Below are 21,935 nucleotides of genomic sequence, written 5' to 3'. Positions count from 1 at the left end.
TTGAAGACTGCGTGAACTGTGTGTATTGAAGACTGCGTGAACTGTGTGTATTGAAGACTGTGTGAACTGTGTGTATTGAAGACTGTGTGAACTGTGTGTATTGAAGACTGTGTGAACTGTGTGTATTGAAGACTGTGTGAACTGTGTGAATTGAAGACAGTGTGAACTGTGTGAATTGAAGACAGTGTGAACTGTGTGTATTGAAGACTGTGTGAACTGTGTGAATTGAAGACTGTGTGAACTGTGTGTATTGAAGACTGTGTGAACTGTGTGTATTGAAGACTGTGTGAACTGTGTGTATTGAAGACTGTGTGAACTGTGTGTATTGAAGACTGTGTGAACTGTGTGTATTGAAGACTGTGTGAACTGTGTGTATTGAAGACTGTGTGAACTGTGTGTATTGAAGACTGTGTGAACTGTGTGTATTGAAGACTGTGTGAACTGTGTGTATTGAAGACTGTGTGAACTGTGTGTATTGAAGACTGTGTGAATTGAAGACTGCGTGAACTGTGTGTATTGAAGACTGTGTGAACTGTGTGTATTGAAGACTGTGTGAACTGTGTGTATTGAAGACTGTGTGAACTGTGTGTATTGAAGACTGTGTGAATTGAAGACTGCGTGAACTGTGTGTATTGAAGACTGTGTGAACTGTGTGAATTGAAGACTGTGTGAACTGTGTGTATTGAAGACTGTGTGAACTGTGTGTATTGAAGACTGTGTGAACTGTGTGTATTGAAGACTGTGTGAATTGAAGACTGCGTGAACTGTGTGTATTGAAGACTGTGTGAACTGTGTGTATTGAAGACTGTGTGAACTGTGTGTATTGAAGACTGTGTGAACTGTGTGTATTGAAGACTGTGTGAACTGTGTGAATTGAAGACAGTGTGAACTGTGTGAATTGAAGACAGTGTGAACTGTGTGTATTGAAGACAGTGTGAACTGTGTGTATTGAAGACAGTGTGAACTGTGTGTATTGAAGACTGTGTGAACTGTGTGAATTGAAGACAGTGTGAACTGTGTGAATTGAAGACAGTGTGAACTGTGTGTATTGAAGACAGTGTGAACTGTGTGTATTGAAGACAGTGTGAACTGTGTGTATTGAAGACAGTGTGAACTGTGTGTATTGAACAGTGTGAACTGTGTGAATTGACACTGTATGTAACACCACATGTTTCCCCTAGGTGGCAATATATGGCAAAAGCTTCTGTACCTCAGCCAGAGATGCCTTCTTCCTCCTCATGAGAAATATAATCAGGTGAGTGTTGTTGACTACTGAGACGCCCTTCATAAACCCTCCATAAACCCTTCACAACTCCTTCTCAAACCCCAGTCTCTGGGACCTTTTCTGAAGAGCAATAGCATCTTTAACAACTCCTCTTCTCCATTCATATAGACAGTATGTATGTATCTCTTTGGTTTTCTGTCTCTTTTGATTAATTTCTCTGTTGGCTTCTCAGGGTGGCTGTCTTGGACAAGGTGACTGACTTCCTATTGTTTTTGGGGAAGCTCCTCATCGTTGGAATTGTGGGTAAGTGATCCTCAGAAACACAAGCAGAGAGACTTGATTTACACCTTGTACAGTTTCCCACCATCTGTGATACTTTTCAGTGAGCCCTCATATCCTAATAATATGCATCTCTTCTTCTCTTGCTAGGAATCTGTTCTTTCTTCTTCTTCTCTGGGAGGATTAAGGCTGTGGAGCAGACTGCCCCCTCTCTCAACTACTACTGGGTTCCCATTCTGGTGAGAGACAGGCCTGAATGAACTCTTATACTGTTATTTAAATCCATGTCTCTCAATGTTTTTTTGTGCTAGGGATTGGTAAGCTAAGGGTCATACTTATCTATAGGACCCTTACATTAAAACTGGTCAACATTATCCCAGGGCCGGTCTACTGACTCAAGGCTGAGAAATACTGCCTTAGAGAGTCTGTAAGTGTTGTTTGTATTGATTCCAACACTGTGTGTGTGCCTGTTTCTCTCTTCCTAGACGGTGGTGGTGGGATCCTACCTGATTGCCCATGGATTCTTCAGTGTGTACGCTATGTGTGTGGACACACTCTTCCTCTGCTTCTGTGAGTAATATTTTATTGATATACTCTTTAGTCACTCACACAACTTTCCAAATCTGAAATGCTCTTTTTACCTGAGATTCCTCTTTTGCCTGCCATGTTTCTGACTTTTCCTTCTTTTTGTCTCTTCCCTCCTTCTTCCACACTTCACTATTTCTTATTCCACACTTTTTGCTTCTGTTCTTTTTTTCCACTAACCCGAACAAACATAACCCCATAATACACATCAAACACACACACAACGAAGGCGAAGACCTGGAGAGAAACGACGGCTCTCCAGAAAGGCCGTACTTCATGTCTCTGGAGCTTCACGAGATTCTCTCCAAAACCAAAATGGCGGAGGAAGAGGACAACAAAGATGGTACGGAACAGCCAGACGCTGACCCAAGTGAACCTACACTGATGGACGAAGTTCGCCTGGAGGAGGAAGTACCGCTGAAAGAACAAGATGGAGAGATACAACTACAACGCCAAGATGTGTTCATGCAGGCCAACGAAGAGGAGCAACCTCTGAAGGAGAAGATCAAAGAGGAGGAAGTGGAAGAACCACAAGAGGAGAAATCTGAAGTGAAGGAGGAGAAGGAAGAGAAGGGACCAGAAAAGAAGGGACCAGAAGAGGAGGCAGGAGTGGAAGAAAAGGGATCAAAGGAGGACAAGCCTGAAGAGAAGGATCACCAGCCGACAGAACCTAAAAAGGAAGAGACGGAGGAAAAGAAACCTCAAGTGGCGGAGCCTAAAGACCCTCCTTCTACACCCCAGGAGTAGTAGTTTACGTTGTCATGGAGACGTGGAGCTTGGTAAACCTCATAACTAGGTCAGGAAATGCCCCTGGCCCTACTCATATAACATGTGCCGTATGGAGCCAGTATACAGTACCTGTTACTAACGACGTAATATGTAATTCTATGCTAATATGTCATTCTATGCTAACGACTGTGTGATTTGAACCAGTTAAATGTATGACCAGCTTTTAAATGCAAGACTTTTCACAGTGCTAATGTATTGTATTCACACACAGGGTTGTTTTAACGTAAAGGTAGATGGTTTTAACAAGGTCCTGTGGTTGTAAAAGGCTGGTCAAAAACCCAGTGCATCTCTGTAGCTTGAAAATATTATGTTTATTTATTGACTATTCATTTATTGTGTTGGTTTGGTTTTAGACAGTGATGGTTTTTTACCGTGAGGATCTGTAGATTTGTGAGTGCTGAACCTGTGCCTGACTACTACAATTGTTATTATGAATATTTAATTGTCTTAATATCATGAAGTAATGAGTAATGAATGCACTATGAATTCACTATTACAATGTTTACAGTCAATCAAAACAAAACTTCAACTAACGGTGAAAATGAACAATGTTTACATTGATACCAGCTGACACCAAATGGTAAATCCTTTGATATCCTTTGATATGAAAATGGGATTTCCAATGGAATCAATGTGTATGTACAGTATGTATTTATTAATTAGTATGCTTATTATGTCTTATCACATCTGTGTGTAATTACTAATTTTGCTTATTAAGTTCTGTATCAATTATATAGATGATCCCTCCAGCCAGGAACATGTTTTTGGACTCAATGTATTGTAGTGAAATTCCACAAACTACTTGCCTTGGAATTTCAGCTTAACTGCTGTGATTGTGTTGCTGTGACGCAATCGTTTTAACCTCTCAGATCTGGGTCGTATTACCCACAGGAGGTTGGTGGCGCCTTAATTGGGGAGGACGGGCTCTTGGTAATAGCTGGAGCGGAATCAGTGGAATGGTATCAAATACATCGAAAACATGGTTTCCATGTGTCTGATGCCATTCTATTTACTCCATTCCGGCCTTATTATGAGGCGTACCTGAACTTGTTTTTGTTTTCCGTTGCAAAATGTTTTTAAACGTTTTCCGCTGCATGGCCTAATGAATACGACCTTGCAAGCCCTGTTCAATGTTTACTGACCCTATTTGCCTTTGTTTTCTTCTTTCTCTCGATCTTTCTCTCTGTCTGTCTCTCTTTCTCTCTCTTCCTATCTCTGTGCTGCATGGTGTTTCAGTAACATTGCCTATTGAGTGCTTTATCAAAACTAACCTTGCAACCTTCTGCCAATGTTTTCTATCTGTTTCTGTCAGTGTGTGTCACATTGTAAACATGTTAGCTGATGTAGTATTTCACTTATATATGATACATTCCACTCAGTTTGCTTCTGTTGGATGCAGCTGTTGATTAAAGTTTGTTGTATTGATCAATACATAGTTTTCTTTGCATGTAAATGACAAATGTAATCATATTGAATGACGATAGGACAGTGGGAGAATGACACAATGGTGAGTTTCTATTCACTTTGGGACAGTTTCCCAGATACAGACTTAATAAGTTTAGTCCTGGACTATACAAGCACTTTCATCAACGCATGCTTTTCAGTACAGGATGAAGCTTAGACGGTGTCTGGGACACCGGCCCTTTATGTTGTTAGGAATAGGATACTGTTTTACATGAAGAGATGTTGACAATGGTTGGTTCTCTTATTGTTGTCTCATCAATTCATTGATTTTCCAGTGGAAGACCTGGAACGCAATGACGGAACTGCAGAGAGACCCTACTTCATGTCTCAGAACCTTCTCGCCATTCTGAAGAAGTCCAACGAGGATCAGGCCAAGACTGTAGACTAGCTGTGTGTGTGTGTGTGCGTGCGTGCGTGTATGTGTGAGGAGAACAGAGAAAGATGAGGTCAAGCCGCCTTGCCTGCGCAGTGTGCTGTGTGTATCGAATGTGCCTTAAGATCATGATACTGTATGGCTACAGAAGGATGCCATCGTCACAAACAGAGAGGTCTGAATGAGTAGCCAACATATTCCGTTGTGTTTCCCACAGAAGGTGTCTATGACAGAGCTTATAATATTTAGTTTTTGTAGAGATGTAAATCTGTTCTTGTTTTATTATCATTTTTGTTGTTGCTTTTTGTTGTGCCTTTTGTTTGGCTAGGCTGTTTTACTTTGGCTAGGCTGTTTTACTTTAACTTTTTTTTACTTTTTGCAGTCCTCTTGAAACTCTGAACATACAAAACTTTGATACCTTTTTTTTTGTGGCTGACTATAATGTGTTCAATTTGAACACGTGTTTTACATGAGAATTCTCCAAGTTTTTGTCAGTTTTCTCAAATGTATAATGAATGACATAGATTTTCTCACAATTAATTTACAAAAATGTTTTGCTTAAATGCTAAATAATTTTTGCATCAGGTTTGTTAATAGTATTATTTTTCAGTATTGCTGCTGTTGCTCTTTGTATAATGGCTGCATATTGCAGTGTACATTTACTGTAACTTACCAAAGTAAAGAAAACAACATGTTCTAATGCAGTATTAGTTTTGGGACTGAAGGTTTGTTAAGTAGTCCATGGGCCAGTGAAAAACGTAGTCCACTTTGGGGTGGTAAAGGTTGAACAAATATATATGATACCCACTCCAAAAGAGTAGCTTTCTATGCTTTTCACACCTTTATATGTCTTGTTGTATGGGAGTCTATGCAATAGAATGTTTGCAGGCTGATAATTACATTTTAAGGCAAGTTGGAACGTTCACATGCTCATTGAAAATGACTGTATCAAACAACAATGGAACATTCTATTGGGTGGATCTCATCGTAAAAACACGGTATTTGGTACATTTTTGCCATCTCTTCGAAATGATTTACCTAGACTGACTCATTGTTGAAACAACACTGTTACAAATAGCGGAACTAGATATTTCTATACTTCCCATTCTGTCTTGATATACCCCAAAATGCATACATTTATGACCTTTGACCCCCGAAAGATGGGACCAAAGAGACGTCATTACCATTCCAGTTGTTTCATACCTTAATATATTGTATTATGAAGTTAATAACATATAAAATTCCCTTCGTTTGAAAAGATTGTTCCCAGATAATACAACATTATTTCATACCATCAATCCTGTGGGCCCAACGAACCACATAGGGGTCAAAACACAAAATGCACACATTTACCTACCGCAGAATCATGGGTATCATACCAACGTGTAACCCACTGACATCATTAGACTTTGCCACCCCAAAGTAGACAAATATGTGAAATTTGGCCTGCTGGCCCGTGGACTATTTACTTAACCCCAAATGCAAGCTTTTGTATATTTCATTTTCAAGAGAAGGATTGTGTAAACGTGTGTTTTTGGAGCAGGATGTGTTGTAAATAACCCCACTTTTTTTTTACGACTATATACTAAATTTGTATTTAAAGTTATTGTATCTAGAAAAATACATAATTAAAGTGAGCTGAAGTCAAGTCGGTGCTGCTTTGTTGCTCGGTTTGCTCTAGGTTTGTGTTCGGTCTCGAGCCTTGACCTGATAGGAAAGTCAGTGTACATGTTGCTAGGCAACGAGAAGCTATCTGAACGACGGTGTTTTCACGCGAATTCCGCTCATACAAGGACAAAACTACCTAAAAGTGCGTCAGTTTGTATCTAATGCTAGCTAGCTACTTCTAAAGTCAACTATTAGTTTGTGATTGGTGCACACCGAAAATGCCGTTCAGCGCCGAGGCCATTAAGCCGCCCCTTCATGACCAAATAACAGAACTGCAGAGGAAAATTCAACTTCTTGGTAGGTTAAGACTTACAGCAGGCTAGCTAGGACCGGTAACTTATGCTAGTTAACTAGCTAGGCCTAGTTGTGTGTGTAAACGCCATGTTGAATAGCAAATTCAGACTTTGCATTAGCGCTATCTTGCTAACATTATACTAACGATTCTTAGCTAACGTTACCTCCATCTGTGAGGTTACTTACAGGTTAATTTACTCTCGCTGGGAAATGTATGGCCACATGAAGCTATGATGAAAGTTAGAACGTTAACTACTAGCTACTTTGTTGCAATCATTTTGCAAGGTCAGGTGATGTGTAAGCTATGTTGCCAGCAAAATGGGCTTAGCTAGAAATAGTAAAATGCTTGTTGAGATATTTAGCCTACCTTCCTAGCCATTAACATTCCCTGAGTAATGGGGAACAGTTTGGGACACAAAAATATAAATGGCATTCAACTTTTTATGTAATTGCTAGTTCCCTGTTTCTTTGAATAAGACTAAGAGAAGGCCAAAAGTCAGTCAAAGGATGCTGAAATAACGAAATTGTGAATTTGCCCAACAGAGGGCGACAGAAGTGCATACTATGAAATGTCTCAGTCAAGCATCAAGAAAAACAGGAATTCTATCCTTCAGCTGAGGCAGGAGAACAAGAGACTACACAAGAAGTTGGCAAACGCTCTTGCTGTAAGTAAAACTGGTTATTATATCACAAATGTTTTGGTTTCAATGCTCAGCTTGTACTTCCCAGGTTGTTTTTCCCTGTTAGAACTTTGGAGTGAAGGGTCATATTCATTAGTGCACACCGTAAGTCGTAACAAAACATTTTGGAACTGAAAAGGAGCATTTATTATTGGAAAAGTTGAGGTAGTCCTTCCCTGTTACAGACTGTTTTCTTTCTCTCTTCCAGGGGGACGAGCAGGTGATAAAGGAGGCCTTCCAAAGCCGAGGCATGGAGAAAGCTGCCTTCAGAAACATGTCAGGGAAGGTGGGGACATCGCAAACGCATAGCTATGTTTGTTTGATGTATGTGTATTTTTCTGTATTATTGACTATCATCTGTAATGCAAATTGCCCATTGGGGATAATCAATATGATCTACTTTGCATCCTGGTGAGCAGGCTGCTCTCAAGGTGCTGGACCAGAAGGTGTGTGACAAGATGAAGAAGCTGAACGCTCTAAAGCACACCACCCAGACGTACCGTCGTCGCCTGGAGGACCTAAAGACACTGTACCAGAGTATGAAGCTAGAGAACAGGGGACCAGAGAGAGACACGGAGAGACTCAACGAGGAGGCCAAGGTACTATATAGAGACAAACAGTGCGACTGGAATGGAACTCTATTCTCTATGTAGTGCAGGACCGACTGACTGACTGATTGATTAACTGACAGATTGACTGACAGACACACACACACACACACACAAAATAGTGAATATAGTGGTGTGAATATAGTGGAGGTGACTGATTTGTTGCCCTTGGTCCACAGAGTGAAGGAGAGGCGGCTGAGGACCATCCCCAAAAGGTTACGCTCTTTCCTTCCACGCTGCCTCACCCCTCTGATTCTAGCCAATCTTATCCACAATAAGAAACTTTTCAAAAACTTAGCATGCCCAGCTCAGGATCAATCAACCGTCTATAAGTGTGTCTGTGTGTGGGTGTGTCATCTTCCAGAACTTGCGGGTGCTGGAGAATCGTCTGGAGAAAGCCCAGCTGAAGTGCCAGGAGGCTGAACACATCATGAGGGGCTATCTGAAACTAAAGGCCCACCTACAGGTTAGTCCTAGCCTGGTCCCAGATCTCTTTGTGCTCTTTCGCCAACTCGCCCCACATTTAACTTTATGCAACCAAGCCATGCCTCCTCTCCAATGTGCTCTTTGGGTAGTTGAATCCTTTTCCATGACCTACTCTAATTTCCTAACAGATGATAAAGTACCCTACCTCGCTCTTTGTCCTGTGTGGCTCAGTGGCTAAGTCGTGGGTTCAATTCCCACTGGGGCAACCCATACGGAAACGTATGCACTCACTGACGTAAGTAGCTTTGGAGAAAGGCATGTGCTAATTGGCATATATTAATATATTATAATTAGGAGGAGAGCCTGACCTTCCAGTCCCAGCTGGATAAACTAGAGGCTGAGATCCTGAGACAGAGACAGGAGCTGAAGGACCTGCAGGTCATGAACAGTGACGCACTCCTCTCCAAAGACACTGCCAAGGTGACCAGCACACACACACACACCTCTCCAAAGACACTGCCAAAGTGACCAGCACACATACATACACACTCCTCTCCAAAGACACTGCCAAGGTGACCAGCACACACACACACACCTCTCCAAAGACACTGCCAAGGTGACCAGCACACACACACACACCTCTCCAAAGACACTGCCAAGGTGACCAGCACACATACATACACACTCCTCTCCAAAGACACTGCCAAGGTGACCAGCACACACACACACGCCTCTCCAAAGACACTGCCAAGGTGACCAGCACACATACATACACACTCCTCTCCAAAGACACTGCCAAGGTGACCAGCACACACACATACACACTCCTCTCCAAAGACACTGCCACGGTGACCAGCACACATACATACACACTCCTCTCCAAAGACACTGCCACGGTGACCAGCACACATACACACGCCTTTCCAAAGACACTGCCAAGGTGACCAGCACACATACATACACACTCCTCTCCAAAGACACTGCCACGGTGACCAGCACACATACACACGCCTTTCCAAAGACACTGCCAAGGTGACCAGCACACATACACACACTCCTCTCCAAAGACACTGCCACAGTGACCAGCACACATACATACACACTCCTCTCCAAAGACACTGCCAAGGTGACCAGCACACATACACACGCCTCTCCAAAAACACTGCCAAGGTGACCAGCACACATACACACTCCTCTCCAAAGACACTGCCAAGGTGACCAGCACACATACACACACACTCTCCAAAGACACTGCCACGGTGACCAGCACACATACACACACACTCTCCAAAGACACTGCCAAGGTGACCAGCACACATACACACACACTCCTCTCCAAAGACACTGCCAAGGTGACCAGCACACACACACACACACACTCCTCTCCAAAGACACTGCCAAGGTGACCAGCACACACACACACACTCTCCTCTCCAAAGACGCTGCCAAGGTGACCAGCACACACACACACACTCCTCTCCAAAGACGCTGCCAAGGTGACCAGCACACACACACACACTCCTCTCCAAAGACACTGCCAAAGTGACCAGCATGGGTATTATTATTGTAACTGAGGACTGTCCCGTACCTCTCCCCATCATGCATCACCTTACAGTCATTGATGTGTCCATCATGTAAAGTCCAGCTGTCTGCGTTTACAGCTATTTGTTGTGAGTTGAATGCTTTTCTTTGCTGTTTTTCGATAAACAGTAGTTAATTGACTCTCGGTCTCTCTCTCTCTCTTTCTCTCTCTCTCTCAGGCAGAGCTGCAGCGTCAAGAAGAACAGATGTACAGGGAGAGGAAGGACAGAGAGTGTATCCTCACCCGTTACAAGAAAGAGGCAGAGGACCGTAAAGCCCAGGCTGAGAGAGTGGAGAGAAGGGTTGGTCCCCACCACTTTACACTTACATCCATAGAATAACAATGACAAGAAGGGATATTCCTATTCAAGTCAACGTTCCATGATGGCTGGACCGGCTGCCATATTGGGTGTACCCAGGGCCATTTCTAGCATTTTGGGGGCCCTATGTGAGATTTGGTTGGGGGCTTCCCCCACCTAGCGGGCAAAACATTTCAGTGGCCACCCTCTTGGTAAATTGTAAAGTTAATGACCTACAATTCTACATGTTTTTCCATGGGGCAGAGAGAACATTTAGCAGTTTTAAAACATATGTGATTCTACTAATTTTGGCCCCTGGGCAGGTGGCTTGCGTGCTCGGTCAGTAATTCGGCCAGGAATTCTACAAGGTTTAGATAGCAACTTACCGAGCAATCTTAAACATGTTAGCTGACATGGCTAATTGAGTGACTGTCAGTGACTGACATAACAAGAGAAAAACTGCTGATGCACAACCACATTTCAAAATTGCACCTTGTGTGTTCTACTATTGTAACTAACAGTAAGTTAAGATCCTGACTGACTTTCTAAAACAAATCGAAATAAATGTTGTTTTCATGGTGGGGGGGGGTGTTCGCAGGGCCCTAAGAGTCCGCTTATATCGCTTATGCCTAGACACGGCACTGGGTATACCCATATCAAGGGATATAACATGAGGTGCTGTGTCCATTCTATTTAGCTATATATCTACACTTCTTAATTACCACTTAGTCTACAGAGTAAATGTCCTGATGTCTGCCCCCTTCCCTCCAGGCCCAGCGGGCAGCCTTGCAGCCTGACGAGCTGAGTAGCGACGCCCAGCGCAGTGCCACCGGGCTGGGGGAGGAGGAGAGGGCCATCTCTACCTTCGAAGAGGCCTTCAGACGCATCAAGGAGGCCACGGGGGTCACTGACACACGGGTACGGAGAGGAGGTCATTTTATATGATTATTTCGTTTTGTGTGCGGTTTGTGTGTCTTTGTATGCAAGTGTGTGTGTGGTACATGTTTGTTTATGCACCTACTGTATCCATGTGTGTGTATGCAAGTGTTGTGTGTTTTTCAGCTATTTATACGTGTGTGTGTGTGTTCATCCATCTCCATGTTCCTATGCAGGAGGTGGTGGAGAGGTTCATCTCCCAGGGAGACACCCAGCAGCACCTGGAGGATCTGAAGAAGGAGAACCAGAGAACCCTGCTACAGCTGAAGGAGGACAGGGACCGTCTGCAGCAACACTTCCAGGACATCAAGTACTCCGGGGAGACCAAGCTCTCTAGGTCAGTGGGCAGGGGTTAGAGGTCAAGGGTTAGGGATTACACAGCAACGTAGCAGACCAGAGAAGTTGTAAGCGGATGCTGACACCTTCAGTGGAAGGTATTATTTATTAAAACAGTGACCCTCAGAACAGATCCTTGAGGATTGTAAATTGTGGTAGAACTTGTGGGAGAAGACCATTCAAGCAACTTGTTATGGTACAGAAGTTGGTCTGAAAGGTTCCTCTCCTAGTGTTGAGTTGAGTGTGTCTGTAAAGTCATTTTGATGGATATTTCTTACTGTCTTCTACAGTGGTCAGCAGATGCTGGAGGACTGTAAGCGCCACTTGCAGGCGGAGCAGGGGAGACGCGACGCCGCCAAGGAGCGTCTGGACTGGCTGACCCGTACCCTGAACACGGTCCGGGCCGGGGTGGAACACCTATCTGACAAACTGCAGCACATCAAGCTGGTACAGAGAAGACCCCATTAACAATATAATGAACACTGACCTGAGACCTGTCAGATTCTTTAGATCAAGTTGCATTGGGAAACCTTGTAAAAAAAAATGTGAAGGTGCTCAGAAACATGTCAGTTGTGTCCTCAAACACCTCCCCTCCTCCAGGGTGAGGGCCCGGAGCCCCAGCTGCCCCCCGGCTCAGAGGAGTACGTGGTGGAGCTGCTGTCCCAGTCAGAGCAGAAGCTGCTGTTACTGCAGGAGGAGCTCCAGGGGAAGGACCTGGCCGCCGCCATGAAGGAGATGGAGGAAGAGGAGGTGAGGAGGGGGAGGAGGTGGGGGTAAGGGGAGGGAGAGGGGAAGGACATGGCTGCCATCATGAAGGAGATGGAGGTCAGGAGGAGGGGGAGGAGGTGGGGGTAAGGGGAGGGAGAGGGGAAGGACATGGCTGCCATCATGAAGGAGATGGAGGAAGAGGAGGAGAGGTGGGGGTAAGGGGAGGGAGAGGGGAAGGACCTGGCCGCCGCCATGAAGGAGATGGAGGAAGAGGAGGAGAGGTGGGGGGAGGGAGAGGGGAAGGACATGGCTGCCATCATGAAGGAGATGGAGGAGACGATCAGCGATAGGACTCTTCCTTATTCGTTAAACATTGACTGTTGTTGCATAGAAATTGAATGAATGGAAAAGCCCCTTAGACCAGGGCAATTTGACAGTACACGTGTACACTCATTATTTTTCGGGGGTTGCTGCTCCCAACAGTGAATTGGGTATTGTAGAGACAGACAGGTGTTTCAGACAGTACATGGAGCATCTACTCAAATAGGTCCTGCCAGGGTAAAGCTTTATGACCTGAAACCATCTGCTTATTTTCCATCCATTTGCTACTGTACTCCCAAGGTTTTCTCCAGCCACGCCAGCCAGACTAGATGCTACATACAGACCATGTTCTTTAATCTGTGCACTGGTGCTTGAATAGCTTATCTGTTCCTGGATGGAAATAGGGCCATTAGGTGTTTGATCTTGATTATTAACGAGTCACAGCCAGCCAGCCACCTTGAAGTCACCCCCTGGTGTGTGTTTGAGAACAGTGTGTTCAGGAGTCAGAGGTTACGGGTTGTTCAGGCGTCAGAGGGTACGGGTAGTGGTACACCGTTAGCGCTTATGATGTAGCATTGTCTGTCTGGGATTCTCTAATGACGTTGGCTTTGACTGGTCTCAAGTTGTATGCCTTTACATTTTGAAGGCATAAGCCCTGGTCCCAGATCTTTGTGCTTTATAGCCAACTCCTATGGTTGAATAAACAGATCTCCTTGACTAACATGTTCCCTTTGACATCTTATTATGATGAGAACAACTGTCTCTCTGTGGTTTTGTGTCTGTGTCAGTTCCATGCCAGCATCGAGGGGAAACTGCCCCATTGCAACACCCGCATCAAGCTGCCTGAGGCTCAGAGACAGGACCCATATGATGGTGAGATGGGATCAGACGCATAATTGCATGCACACACACATACACACAGACACACTCTATCTCGCAATCCCTCTCTCTTTTCCCTCTCTTTCAGAAGAGGAGGAGAGCGGGGACGATGAGGGTGACATTATCACCAGGGCGATACTGAAGCACCAGTCTCAGCTCATCATCGACTCCAAGACTAAGAGGAAGACCAGGACCAAGAAGAAAAAGGGCAAGCTCTGATCCTAGATGAGTTAGGCTGGCTAGATGTCACAAGAGCCATAGAAATATAATTGCTAGAATGGGCATGTCAGCTTTGGTAATTATATTTCTATGACGAGAGCAGCCATGAGTTTGTGTTTAGTGTGAGGTCATAGGTCATATTTGTGCCCTGAATTGAGTGAAAATACCTTTGCTTAGATGGCATAGGGGACTTGAGTGAAATCTTACTCCTCACATATAATTATTCAGTTAGCTAAATAATTATTTCCTTATTAACTAATGGAATGCACAGTAAATGTATATTTGGGATGATACTGTAGCTAGGGGAACATGGTGGTGGCAGATCATACCTTGCAGTCATCACATTAGCTACTTTATGGATGCAAGACTTGATTTTATCACAAAGCAGTTCAACACAAAATAATTGATTTCCCACTATCACCACTGATTTGTATATTATAAAATTGTAATCAAAATAGGAATGAAAATCAATAAAAAGCTTGATTTGAAGAATTACTCAATCTTTGGATAGGTAAGATCGCTCTAATGCAGGGGTGTCAAACACACAGCCCGTGGGACATTTTCTTTTGTATAATATATATATATTTTTTATCTGCATTGAAATTACTTAAATATTGAAACTGTAGAAATCAGGGCTTGACATGAACCTTTTTAGCCTTTGGACAAGTAGGACAGATGTTTTACTTGTTTACTGAAGTCACTTGTCCCCCCCAAAAAAGGTATGTAACACAGGCCAAAAGGGTGACTGAAAATGAGTGAAGTACACATATCCATGGGAATTAGGGGTGCTGAGGGTGCAGCAGCACCCCCTAATAAATCACAATTAGTGATTAAATTAGTGCACTAGGCCTTTATTACTCCTGTATGATTACTCCTGTATCATTACTGCTGTATGATTACTGCTGCATGATTACTCCTGTATGATTACTGCTGCATGATTACTGCTGTATGATTACTCCTGTATGATTACTGCTGTATGATTACTGCTGTATGATTACTGCTGTATGATTACTGCTGCATGATTACTGCTGCATGATTACTGCTGCATGATTACTGCTGTATGATTACTGCTGTATGATTACTGCTGTATGATTACTCCTGCATGATTACTGCTGTATGATTATTGCTCTCCTCACAACTGGATAACTACACACTGATTCACATCTAGGCTACTTACTATATGCCAGTATGTGTTGTAGGTAGGTTTCACATTGCTAGAATAACATGGAAATAGGTCTAGGCCAGCTACGCATCATTTCTTTCACAAGCTTTCCTCAGCTGAAGCCTAAGTTTTCTTTTGACTCCTCATTATATTTGTCCATCTTTGTATTGCTCAATTTGAGTTCTTGTGGCCTAAAATATATGTAATTCAAAATAAATCTAAGAATGAGAATAGCATAGACTCCGACTTTCATAATTATTCCCATTTGAAAGCTGCAACTTTAGGACATTAAACACTTCATTAGAATCGTTTGGAAAATACTCTTCATAACTTTAATTTGTCAATGCTTTTATGATATTTCAGTTAGTAGGATTAGGCTTTTGGTCGTTCGGTGCATGCATAATTTCTGTCTTATAATGAATTGGTCAACTGTCAAGGTTTGTTCAAAATTCTCATGAGATTTTTATATCTTTCTATTGTATCTTATATCTCTCATTATTACCTTAGGCCTCCCACATGTTTGGGTTATTCAAAAACAACTTAAAAATTTGAGATAGCCTAGAACTCCTTTAGATTAATTCAATGTTTGATCATGAAATTGCGCGGCAGGAGAAACCTAGCATGTATTTGGCTGAAAGAATGGTGTACTAGGCCAAGTCATATTCATATAAAATGGAAAAGAAATAGAACATTTGGGATTCTATAACAATAAGACACCGGTGTGTCCGCTATAAAAATAGACTTTGACTATTGGCCCAGATCATCTGATATTCAAGAAAGAGAAAAAAAATTACGATTCTGACCGGATATTTTGCGCTGCTTTGGTGAGACTCTTAGCTCTGTCTACATTGTCCTCTTGCTTTTTGTAAATATAACATTTATTGAAATAGGCTATAGCAAATAGGAATATAGGCAATTTACTACCCTGCTGTCTGATCCAATTCTGATCGGAGTAATTGTTTGATATTGTGATTTTTTTACTGAAATCTATATATTCTGGTTGTCCAATTTTTTTTAAACTTGTCCCAGGCAAGTGGACAAACCTTAAGGTCGAGCCTTGGAAATGGTAATGGCCCTACATCTACAGTTTCTTCACTCTGTCCAGATTCGTAACCGTAGAGATTTTTGCTAATTTGGACAGCGAGGAAACATAATCAATTTAAAGTGAGTCGCTCTTGACCTCGGGGTAGACTGAATGCGGCACTCCTGCGCTAATGATTTTGTCAGGGTTTCCCAACTGCCGGCCCACGGGTCCTCAATTTATTTGTAATTATATTCCGATCCCCTGACCATCCACTCAAGAGAAAATCGTCCTGCGGCTGATTCTAGTTGATGATCCCTGATTTAGTAGAATATACAATAGAAAAAACTGTTGAATTAGTCATGCTATGCTTCCTTTCCATATTTCTCCGTAAAGCTGATAAAAGAAACTCCATTTATAACAGGCCATGTTGGTACAACAGAAATGTTATACGGCACCTTCTTGTTGGCACAACAGATATTCTCTCTCTTTTGTACTGCTTGTATTTACTTCCTCTGTTTTAGCAAGAAAAGCGGGGCTGTTCTCAGATCTGTTTGTACTGTCTTGCCAAATCATATGGTCATTGTCGTGCCAAACATGGTAGCCTACCCACGAAAACATTTCCTTCACTATTACTCACACTTGGGTCTCTGGAGTGGCGCAGCGGTCTAAGGCACTCAGTGCAAGAGGCATCACTGCACTCCCTGGTTCAAATCCAGGCTGCATCACATCTGGCTGTGATAGGGAGTCCCATAGGGTGCAGCATAATTGGCCCTGCGTTGTACGAGTTTGGGCGGGGTAGGCCGTCATTGTAAATAATAATTTGTTCTTAACTGACTTGCCTGGTTAAATATATAAATAATATTCTGGCTTCATTAGAATTTTGGACCCACTGTCTTTACACATCAATCACGCCATTCTGTACTGTATGTCTTTACAATATGAAACCAAACACATTCTGAAACTGAAAATAATTGAATCAGTGTTTACCCTGACAATATAGTGTATTTGAATGAAACTACCGGTATTAAGTATATTGACACATCCACTATATACCAAAAGTATTGTGAATAGTATGAAAGCATCACTTGGTTTCATAAGAGCAGGTCACCTGTTTCTGTTCTTTACTTTTTCTCTCTTTATGGTCTAAACCCATCTATTGTGAATAAAGGGGTCACCTTACGATCCAATGCACTACACTACTTAACAAACGAGTGCCATTGTCCATGTTTGACATGAGATCCTGTGTAACATCAGTGGGCTTACGGGAAAGACACACACCTTACCTCTGAGGAACTACAGGGAACCTCACGCTACTGATCTAAAGTGGGTCGTTCCACCAATCCGTTGCCTTTTGAGAAGTGTGACTTGGCCACCTAATTTGTACATTCTGTCATAAAGTTGAACATTTTCAACTTCATAAAAACACATTTTCCCATCTGAAGAGGTTAAATACATAAGAATACTATACTAAATGCCTATTAATTAACAGGGTTGACCGTGACAGGGTTGACAATTTCAATTCCATACATTCCCTTGTGACAGGGGGAATGGAAGCTTGTTGTGAATCACAGGGAGGTGCAATTGAATGCAAGTTGGGTAACAGGGTTGACGTGTTATTGCTTGAGCCACTCAATTTTCCACCACAAAACACCCCAAAATTGGCCAAAAAGAGTATAACAGTATCTTAAAATGCTTCTTAGATTGATGACACCGGACACATAAGTTTGTTTTAGTATTTAATTGTAACTTAGCATAACATTCCCTAATGACCTTGGCGTATGCTATCTGAGACTTTCTAAAGAACGGTTATACATGGCAGACATAGAAAACAGCTACGGATGCGGAAAGCAAACCACCTTCTTGAGTCTGCCATCTTTTGGTAAACATAAATAACCCAGGTTACTACATCCCCCATTTAAAGCTAATAACCCAACTTAAACATTTAATGATTTTCTCACAGTCACATGCTATTTTTATATCACGTTTTTTTTCTCGAACATGATCTCCCTTACGATCTAAAATAGTCTGGCGGACGTATCTCTAATAGAGCGTCTCAGAGGTGGTGTAGCTGGTGCCACCAGGACTTCACCCCCTGATGGTGAAACAATGTCCTTTTGTGGAGACTTCACAGGAGGAGGTCGTCCCAGAATGGTCTCAGGAAGTTGAGACTTGTTGGTCTCAGGTTGTTTGTCCAACTGCAACTCTGGGGAACGTTCCAATGTCCTGTCCTGCTTGTGTAAGCATTGAGCCATGTCCACGGATGAAACTGGAATTTGAGCTCGGATCTGATCCACGTCTCCTTAGTCTTTGTCCACTTCTGATGATCACAGTATAGGATACTTGTCCTGAGCAATCCTCAATTGTAGCTGGAATCCATTTAGGACCAAACCCATAGTTTCTTGTGTAGACATCTCCAGGTGAGAAACTTCTGAGTGTGGCTCTGTTGTCGTGATTCCGTTTTTGATTCCATTGCTTTTGTTGTATTTTCACTTTCAGGTCTGGCCTGATGAGATCCAGGGTTGACCTTAACCTCCTTGACGTCAGCATTTCTGCAGGTGACAACCCAGTTGTAGCTTGAGGAGTGATCCTGTAGCTAAACAATAATCTGGACACCTTTGTTTCAATGCTGTCCCCTTGCATCTTCCTCATCCCCTCCTTCAAGGTCGGAACTGCACGTTCTGCTAATCTGTTTGAAGATGGGTGAGAAGGGGCCAACATTATATGCTGAATTCCATTTTGTTTCATGAAACTTGTGAATTCAGTGCTTGTAAAACAAGTAGCATTGTCGCTAACCAACATCTGAAGCAATCTCATGACACTGAACTTCTCAATCGTAATGTGCAATGTTGACGTGTTCATGGGGTAAAAATCCAGCCACTTTGAATGAGAATCAATCAGCACAAGGAACATTTTCCCTAGGAATGTTCCAGCGTAGTCCACATGTAGTCGTGTCCATGGTTGTTCCGGCCATTCCCATGGATGTAATGGCGTGGTGGGGGGTGACTTCCTGTTACTCTGACAATCTGCACACAGGGTAACCTCATTTTCCCCATCCTGGTCCATCTTTGGCCACCAGATGTATGACCTTGCTAGGTCTTTCATTCCCTACATACCTGGATGTGATTGGTGCAACAACTTCAGTAGCATACCCCGCCCTTGTGATGGGATTACTACTCTTGAACCCCACAGAACACACCCATCTCCAACACTCAAGGCCAAGCGACGAGCGTAGTAAGGCATGATCTGAGGCTCTGTCACAGTAGGCCACCCTTTCAGGATAAATTCATGCACTTGTGATAACGTCACATCCTTTGAAGTCCATTGCCTGATTTGTGCTGTGTTCACCGGTGTGTCATCCAACACATCGATCATCAAGACTTGGTCATTTTCTCCTTCCTGAGCGATGATTTGTGGAACAGGCAACCTACTCAGAGCAGCAGCATTCCCATGGTATCTACCTGGTTTGTAAATGATTCTGTACACGTGGGCCACACAGCACAACGTTGAACTCTTGAAGAGACCATTTGTGATACTGGCTTTTGTTCATGGAACAGAGAGATCAGAGGCTTATGGTCCATTATTTCACAGTACACCTTCCATTCCTGATTTTTAGGATCAAATGGTGGTAGCGAGCCCATTGTTGCCAAAGCCATCTTTTCCGATTCTCTCTCCCCTCACACAGTCAATAATTTGTCCTATCCGTATCCAGGGAATCAATCCTTCCAAATCTTCCACCGCTCACCTGAGTCTCACATCCAGCGTCGCACGCCAAACACTCCGTTGAATTCGTGGCAAACAAGTTCATAGCAGTCCTCCATAGTCATCCTCGTTGCCAAATATGTAGTATCGTAAAATGCTTCTTAGATTCGTGACACCGGACACATAAGTACATTTTAGTATTTAATTGTAACTTCGAATAACATTCCCGAATGCAGCTGGCGTAAGCTACCTGAGGCTTTCTCAAGCATGGTTATATATGGCAGACAAAAAACGGCTACTGATGCGGAAAGAAAACCCGTCTTGCCATCTATTGGTAAACATAAATATACCAGGTTACTACAAAGCTCATCTACTTTTTAATTTTTTTAATATATATTTTTTTGCCCTTTTTCGTGGTATCCAATTGGTAGTTACAGTCTCGTCCCATCGCTGCAACTCCCATACGGACTCGGGAGAGGCGAAGGTCGAGAGCCGTGTGTCCTCAGAAACACAACCCAGCCAAGCCACATTGCTTCTTGACACAATACCCGCTTAATCCGGAAACCAGCCGCACCAATGTGTCAGAGGAAACACTGTACACCTGGCAACCATGTCAGCGTGCATTGCACCCAGCCCGCCACAGGAGTCACTAGTGCACAATGGGACAAGAGCATCCCTGCAGGACAGACCATCCCCTAACCCAGATGACGCTGGGCCAATTGTGCACCGCCCATGGGACTCCCGGTCGCGGATGGCTGTGACAGAGCCTGGACTCGAACCAGGATCTCTAGTGGCACTGCGCCACTCGGGAGGCCTCTACTTTTACACTATGATTTGACTATTAGATGTTAAATGTTTCTTTTGAGAATTTTATTTATATTTTTTTATTTAAAGTTTCACCATATTAAAACAAGAGAAACTTGGAGAAATGTTGGGGTTAAGTGAGTTAAAATCTTCCTAGAAGTCACAGAGGATGCACGGAGAGACATTTTGGCACTAGTTAGTCAGATTTATTAAATTCTCCATGTGGTCTATACTAAAGGGCACCTCATTTAATATAACAGGCTTTTAAAATTCAATATTGATGCACAATTTCTACTTAAAATATCAAAGGGATGCAAAAGACACTCATTTGGTGTAACAACCCAGTTGTTAGTGCTTGAGTTGAACTATGACTAATGACACTGTCATCTCCTCCCAACACTTTGTTGATGGGACAACCTTTCCTCATATCGTAGAATCAGAGATGCAAGTCCAAGAACTCTCGCTCTCTCTCTCCTCCCTCCCTCTTTCTCTGTCTCACTCTTTCCCCCCTCTCTTTCTGTCTCTCTCTTCCCCTCCTTCTCGCTCTTGCTCTTCCTCTCCTTTCCCCTCTCTGTCTCTCTCTCTCCCCTCCATCTCGCTCCCCTCCCTCCATCTCTCTGTCTCTATCTCTCTTCCCGTCCTTCCCTATCTCTTCCCCTCCTTCCCTCTCTCTCTTCCTCTCCGTCCCTCTCTCTTCCTTCTTCTCTCCATGCTCGCTCACATTATGCTGGCTGTGTGACTTATGTAACGAGACAGACAGACAGACAGCTGGGGGTGAGGGACAAAAGCTTTTTCAAACCAGCACAATGAGTCACTGGGATTAAACGTTCTTTGTTGTGTGAGTTTGACAGTATGAGTGCCTGGCATGCATGGTGCACAACATGTTCCAGACAGTGTACTGTAAGAGTACAGAGAAGAAACATACTTGGAAATCGCTTTAGTCCTGCTTGGTTATTGAGAACAGGTTTCAATTAGTAGTTTTTGTAGTTTTGCAGCACCTGCAATTCTATCAGATATTTCATTATTGATACTCAAAGGGCTGTAACAGGCCTTAGCGACCAATGTTTAAGCAGTACATTTTTTTCCACAGACGCAACAAGAAAGAAGGATGTGCTTGCTTTAGATTGGGCGTTTGACGTTTCTGAAGTTATGACGCAGTGTGTCTAAATGCAGTTACAGAGGGTAAGAGGTGAATGTCAAGCAGAGAGACAGAACAAAGGCCAGGGCATAATGGGTGTGTATTTTTTTAATTCTTGTTGTTTTTTTCTCCTAACAGGAAACAATATTGACTTCATTTCAAAGGGCCTAATACAGAGCTTGGGCTAGGTTTCCATTGGTTACTCTCACACCATACACACAGACACACCCATTAGCCTACACATGAAATGAATAGATCGAATGTGAAATACATTTTTGAAGTTTTATTGAATTCTCCATGTGGTCTATATGAAAGGGCACTTCATCTAATACAACAGGCTTTCATTCTTAAAAGTGTAACTGTATTACAAAAACAAATGTAATATTGAATTTGGCCTTTACTGCTATAGCCAATATAAACTCATTGAATAACATTCAT

General features: G+C 43.0%; 2 protein-coding genes across 4 annotated transcripts; both read left to right on the top strand.

Annotated features, from left to right (window-relative positions):
* The first annotated feature begins 1,162 nt into the window (after positions 1–1,162).
* LOC129848954 (nucleosome assembly protein 1-like 3) lies at positions 1,163–4,307 on the top strand. The gene is made up of 5 exons (XM_055916027.1): positions 1,163–1,255; positions 1,458–1,528; positions 1,655–1,743; positions 1,990–2,074; positions 2,319–4,307. The coding sequence occupies exons 1-5, from the start codon at positions 1,239–1,241 to the stop codon at positions 2,834–2,836; spliced, it is 780 nt and encodes a 259-aa protein (XP_055772002.1). The 5' UTR covers positions 1,163–1,238; the 3' UTR covers positions 2,837–4,307.
* A 427-nt stretch (positions 4,308–4,734) lies between these two features.
* On the top strand, positions 4,735–15,065 carry LOC129848953 (outer dynein arm-docking complex subunit 3-like). Of its 3 annotated transcripts, none has more exons than XM_055916024.1 (14): positions 4,735–6,680; positions 7,221–7,342; positions 7,566–7,643; positions 7,777–7,956; positions 8,145–8,180; positions 8,330–8,431; positions 8,746–8,871; positions 10,152–10,274; positions 11,043–11,189; positions 11,384–11,544; positions 11,834–11,990; positions 12,144–12,293; positions 13,361–13,445; positions 13,543–15,065. In XM_055916024.1, exons 1-14 carry the CDS (start codon positions 6,602–6,604, stop codon positions 13,668–13,670), a joined length of 1,674 nt encoding a protein of 557 aa, XP_055771999.1. In that variant the 5' UTR covers positions 4,735–6,601; the 3' UTR covers positions 13,671–15,065. The 3 variants fall into 3 exon arrangements, with proteins under 3 accessions (XP_055771999.1, XP_055771998.1, XP_055772000.1); XM_055916023.1 differs by having other exon boundaries at positions 13,540–15,065; XM_055916025.1 differs by lacking the exon at positions 8,145–8,180 and having other exon boundaries at positions 13,540–15,065.
* Positions 15,066–21,935: the final 6,870 nt, after the last annotated feature.

Source organism: Salvelinus fontinalis, unplaced genomic scaffold (genome assembly GCF_029448725.1).
Source record: "Salvelinus fontinalis isolate EN_2023a unplaced genomic scaffold, ASM2944872v1 scaffold_1294, whole genome shotgun sequence".
Taxonomy (NCBI): domain Eukaryota; kingdom Metazoa; phylum Chordata; class Actinopteri; order Salmoniformes; family Salmonidae; genus Salvelinus; species Salvelinus fontinalis.
The sequence above is the reverse complement of the archived record's forward strand: the minus strand, read 5'-3'. Positions and strand labels throughout refer to the sequence as shown.

Coding starts and splice junctions, on each gene's coding strand:
- LOC129848954 (XM_055916027.1), top strand. Junction 1,744..1,989: donor ACTACTGGGTTCCCATTCTG/GTGAGAGACAGG, acceptor CTCTCTTCCTAG/ACGGTGGTGGTGGGATCCTA. Junction 2,075..2,318: donor CACACTCTTCCTCTGCTTCT/GTGAGTAATATT, acceptor CACACAACGAAG/GCGAAGACCTGGAGAGAAAC.
- LOC129848953 (XM_055916023.1), top strand. CDS start 6,602: ATGCCGTTCAGCGCCGAGGCCATTAAGCCGCCCCTTCATGACCAAATA. Junction 10,275..11,042: donor CTGAGAGAGTGGAGAGAAGG/GTTGGTCCCCAC, acceptor CCTTCCCTCCAG/GCCCAGCGGGCAGCCTTGCA. Junction 13,446..13,539: donor GAGACAGGACCCATATGATG/GTGAGATGGGAT, acceptor CCTCTCTTTCAG/AAGAGGAGGAGAGCGGGGAC.